The following is a 5510-nucleotide window of genomic DNA, read 5'->3' as shown; positions in this document are numbered from 1 at the left end:
TTTTTTTTTAAGAGGTTTGACAGAGGGAACTGTAACTGCTATGGTCTTATCGTCCCGAAATCGAAGAGAGAAGGAAGATAGGATAGGAGAAAGCCAGCCGTTCCGAGAACGAACGTTATCCCATCAGGATAAAATCCGCCCCGGGCGGGAATCGAACCCGCGGCCTAGCGCTTACAAGGCAGACGCACCACCAACTAAGCTAACTAGGCTGGCTTCCTGCTAAGTTTATACAGATCAAATTGAACTTAACAGGCTGTTAGCTTTACAGACCTTCTAGTCTAGGGGATGAAAAAATATGGGTCAAATCCAACCCTAGCGTGACAATTTTAATATATTTATCAACAAAACTTTACACAAAAACCTATGGCAAAACCTATGTTTTTTATTCCAGGTTGATTAAGTCAGAAAGACAGTGAGAAGCGATATACTTACCACCTGGTTAAGTCCTTCTTCAACAGCGTGGTCGCGTGAGAACACCAGAGTCTTCTTGGTCCCTTGTACAGCCACTGGACTTTTACTGGCAATCAGTTCTCCCAACTCAATAGCACCTGCTAGCAAACTGAAATTTTATACAGCAAATTAATAATCTTAATTAATAAATATAAAATTTTGTAATTTTTTTAAATAAATAAATATTTTGCTTTTGGACAGCTTGATTGATAGTACGTACAGCAAATCATTATTCTTATCCCCCTCAGGATTATAGGACATACTTATTATGTCAAGTAATAAAATTATTCTTATGCATGGAAAAATAAATGGAAAAAGAGGAAGATAATGGAAAGGAAAGAAAAAAATAAATGGATCTCTTACCTTTCAGTCGATAACTTGTTCAGTTTCAGCAAAACAGTTTTCTAAGAAATAATTAGTGGAATCTACACTTGTAACAGGCATCATGTTTTATCCAAAGCACAGTGATTTAAGAATGACTTTGAGGAACTATCGGTTTCACACTAGGTAATTCTTGCTTGCCCTCAAAGCCATGCTTAAAGCATTGTGATTCGGACAAAATCGAAAGAAAAAGGAAAAGCTAAAATGCAAGAAAGAAACAATTAAGTGCACAACGTTGAGAAAGGAAAAAAAATCTCGATGTAGGAAGCATTATTTCCACTAACCTCTCTTTGTCATCATACAGTTTACTAACGAGGCCACATTCTCGTGCTTCAGCAGCCTCGATTTTCCGAGCCGTGAAAGCAATCTCATTCACCAAACTTTGATTGCCTATGATACGGGGAAGTCTTTGCAGAGCGCCAACATCTGCGGTTAAACCTGAAAACAAACAGAACACGGTTGAAACCAGGCCCCAATTCCAGAAAGAAATTTGCAAATGTCACGATATTATTACGTAATATTACAGGATAAAAATCTTTAGAAACATTTCATACCCATTATCGTAGTTTCAATGACGTCAAAATATTGAGAATTGTGACGTACAAAGTTGCCTCAAGAACAGGCCGCAGTTCAGCCAGTAAATTCGTGAGACAAAAGTTTTGGCGAGGACACCCATTAAACATACTTTTAGCACACCTAGTTAGCTTGAAGGGTAGTATGTCTGCCTTATAAGCGCTAGGTCACGGGTTCAACTCCCGCTCGGGGCGGATTTTATTCCAAACAGATAAGATTCGTTCTCACGGCTGGCTTTTTGTCTACTCTCTCTTCGGGACGATGTACTAGGTCTTCCACTTACCTATGTCAACTTCTTTCAACGTAAACCACGCATCTTTGGTCGCATATCTTATGTCTGCTGCTGTGATCAAGCTCATACCTCCCCCAATGCAAGCTCCATGCACGGCAGAGATCACTGGTTTCGGACACTGGAATACAGAAATGAGAAGATTAGGTAATCAGCAATGTTTACTTTCCTTATACAAAAGTAAGCAATAACTTCGAGACATACCTATGTAAGTTTGTTGGCAAGTAGGTTGGAGAGTAGCGCGTCTGCCTTGTAAGCGCTAGGTCAGAGGTTAGATTCCCGCCCGGGGCGGATTTTATTATAAACAGTAAGGTTCATCCTCGGAACAACTTGCTTTCTCCAATCTTGTCCTCTTTCTCTCTTCGATTTCGAGACAATGACACCTTTGTTGTTAAAGTTCCTTCAATCAAACGTTTTAACCCATTAGTGCGCATCCTATTTTTAAGACACTCAGAAAAATGGTGACATAACTTAGTGAGATTTTATTTTTTAATGGTCCAAATTGATCGTACTGAAAGTTGAACTGTTTGTTTATCACCCAGCTAAAGAACCAAAACACCCAATTTTCAAAGAAATATTCCACAAAAACGAACAAAACTTACTTTATGCACTAATGGGTTAAAATAAAAATAACAAAAGAAAACTCACCCTTTCCAAACTGGATATAGATTTCTGATAGGTGGTGATGAGTTTTCTCAATATCTTGCTCTTCCTGGCCACATCCTCCTGTTCAGCTATTTCCTGGCCTAGCGATAGCATGCCGGATAAATCCAGGCCGGCAGTGAATATTTTGCCGGCGGCAGACAGAATGATAACCCGACACTCTTCATTTTCACTCAGCGAGTCGAAACATTCGCCAATCTCCCTGTAGATGGTTGGAAATGGTTGAATTTAATTAGGAATAATAATAATAATATGGACCTATTGCAATACTTCATAGCTTTATACTTTAGTTGAACTTTAAATTTATAAGTTTATAGTTTCGCTATACTTCAGTAATAGAAAGTAAAAAGTGTTTCACCGCCGTTTTTGTTTCGTAGCAATGAATCTGCTACATTAGACTCGTGTGGTCTATGTCGTAGCGTGCCCATCCCGTAGTATGTCCCTCATCAGATGGGCGAGAAGAGACACAATACTTCTCATGTAGGTGCTAGATAAACACGAGAACACCAAAGTAGCCCGTTGACATATTTGCATTATTTGCCATCGAAATTATAGACCTTTCTTTGTGCATGGTGGGGATCGAATCCGGTACCTTCTGCATGGCAAGTCAGGAAGCGTTACCGCTGGTCTAACCATGTCACCATTTCTCAGCGTTGGCTAAAGCTCGGAAAATCGACAAACACGACTATGAATATCATAAAACCCCGTAAAATCAATGACCAGTATTACATGCATTTCTAATTCTCAATCTACTGAAGCCACAATCCCACATGTAGCACTAATGTCCAAAGCACACTTAACGTGTCCGATTCCTATGGGAATAAATTTCAATCGTGCGTTGAAAAGAAATTTGCTCGAATATTTCAAGAGATTAGAGCGTTTCTTTCCAAGTACCAATCACAATACAACACCTGTGGACATACTCAGAAATCAATCAGAAAACTAGGTATGAACCAGGGCCATATTCAGGGGAAGGGCCAAGGGGGGCTGCCCCTCCTCAGGTATGTTATTTGTACTTTTTACATGTAAAAACTAATGGGGGGTACTCCGGACCTTTTGGGTTTGGATTTTTAGGACCCCCCTCACTAAAGTCCTGGATCAAGGCCCGGGGATAGCAGCTTAACTCCAAACACAAAAAACCCACTCAGAGGCCTAAGTGTAGGGGTAAACAGCCGTAAAGGATGGGTCAAGCTTCCAAGAATCTAAAATCCTGACTACGGGCCTGGTATTAATACACGCCGAAATTAATTACACCATCAACCTAATTGTTCGTTTTTTTCACACATAACAGTAATTGTCCCCTATTGTCTCGGCAGTCGTGCTATTGTGGGCCGCAAATAATCTAGCTTCATTTTCCGTAGGTTTAAATTATGAGCAGATTCATTTTCCGTAGGATTATTTATGATCATGAGCAATGGACTATGCTCCAAATAGGTAACGGTAGAACAACCTCGATAACCACCGAGACCGAGTGGGTATCATACTAGGCTTGCATGCCGGAGGTCCCGGGTTCGAATTCCGGCAGGGTCTATTTTTTTGACTCTGTGCTTGGAATACGGGTTATACGGGGTAAGGGGATGCACTTAGCCTGGTGAGGACAATCGAGCAGCTATTTCAATCGAGGAAATCAAAAATAAAATAAAATGATACATTTAAGTTGTTGTCATAGCGTGACATGATCACTTACTCGTAGCATATTTTTAGATTTTGTTAGTCATTGTAGTTATCGAAAAAGGAACAAAGTTACAAGGATACAAGGAACAAATACAATACAAGGTAGGTAGCAGTCATTGTAAGTTGTAGTAGTACTTACTAGCAAATACTAAAAATAAAATACCAGTGATACCGCCAGGTGAAAAGGTTATCACATGAAGAATTTGTTTAAAAGTGCACAGGTAGAGCGGTATAAGCGGTTGATAAACAATCAATTAGGGATTTCGTAATTGCTAAGAGGAAATGCCATGATAGGTACGTGCACTGCGGTCTAAAGGTCTAGGTCTTTAGAGCTAGACAGAATTCTAGAAGTAGAACTTCGTCCAGTGAATTCTAGAAGACAATGACTACTACGCAATCTATGCATGTAGGTGTTTGTTCGATAGAGATTTAACTGAATACCTAACTGCTAAGGTTGTTTGACGGGGTTTGACGGGAAGGTTTTAGTTTTATCGTCTATTTGGTGACAAGCTACCCGTTCCCTCACATTACTCTCATGAAGACCGAGTGGGGCAGGGGCTTTTGGTCAGTAATTAAGTATCACCCATTCGCATACTAACCAAGTGCAACGTTACTTAACTTCAGGGATCCATTGGAAACTGGGGCATTTAAAGTGCTATTGCCGTGCCGCTGTGCTGGCTAACATAAAGATGAAATTCTTTTATGAGTATATCAGAGATATCACTTGCCTAAAAAATGCTTTGATTTGCCGTCTAAAACAGGGATTTTTAAAATCGGTATGATTATAGTAAGGGCCACATGAGAGTCGGCCTTGGAAATGAACATACAATTTCCCAATATTACCATATTTACTATTTTTCCTTTTTGAACCTCCCCAAAGGGCCAAAGGTTGATCCAGAGCACACCTTAATCCACGTGAAATGTTGTAAGCACAAGGTATAAACACATGGAAAAGCATACAGTAAAAGCACATTGAAAAGCACATGGGAACCCATATGGTACCTATAAGCACATTGGGGATCAAGGTACATATAACAAGCACATGGATACCCATACTGTAAAAGCACATTGGTATACACAAGGTACGTATAAGCACATGGAAATTCACAAGGTTGAGCACATTGAAAGACACATGAGTGATAGAATCATGAGTACTATGACACATGGGGGAACATGATTGTCTTATCTTGCTTTTGAGTTTAAGTACACACTTTGAAAGCTCACCAAGAGGTTAACCATACTTATGGACTGGCTAGATAAGTAGAATATGTATTCCTTTCGGAATTTCCTCTCTTCGATTACCCTGACGTGATAGTGCATTTACTAAACCATAGGAAATCCATGATGGCGCATCATCAGAATCGGTGGGGCGGAGATTTTGACAATTTTGACTAACTCCTCCTTTGCCTTCAAAAGGTTAAGTTAGATTATACCCCGAATATACTTTCAGCCGGATAAGGAGAGGAAATGAGAGAGGAGA

The 5510-nt window shown here is 39.9% G+C and overlaps 1 protein-coding gene across 1 annotated transcript; it reads right to left on the bottom strand.

Moving 5' to 3' along the window:
• Nucleotides 1-396: 396 nt before the first annotated feature.
• Nucleotides 397-2572, bottom strand: LOC103518652 (delta(3,5)-Delta(2,4)-dienoyl-CoA isomerase, mitochondrial-like; the record flags this gene model as incomplete). The annotated part of the gene is made up of 4 exons (XM_026830390.1): nucleotides 397-559; nucleotides 1116-1269; nucleotides 1688-1814; nucleotides 2342-2572. Coding segments are annotated over 4 exons (675 nt in total), but the record flags the coding sequence as incomplete, so codon positions are not given.
• Nucleotides 2573-5510: the final 2938 nt, after the last annotated feature.

Source organism: Diaphorina citri, unplaced genomic scaffold, assembly GCF_000475195.1.
Source record: "Diaphorina citri unplaced genomic scaffold, Diaci psyllid genome assembly version 1.1 scaffold2289, whole genome shotgun sequence".
NCBI lineage: Eukaryota > Metazoa > Arthropoda > Insecta > Hemiptera > Psyllidae > Diaphorina > Diaphorina citri.
This window is presented reverse-complemented; position numbering and strand designations above follow the sequence as displayed.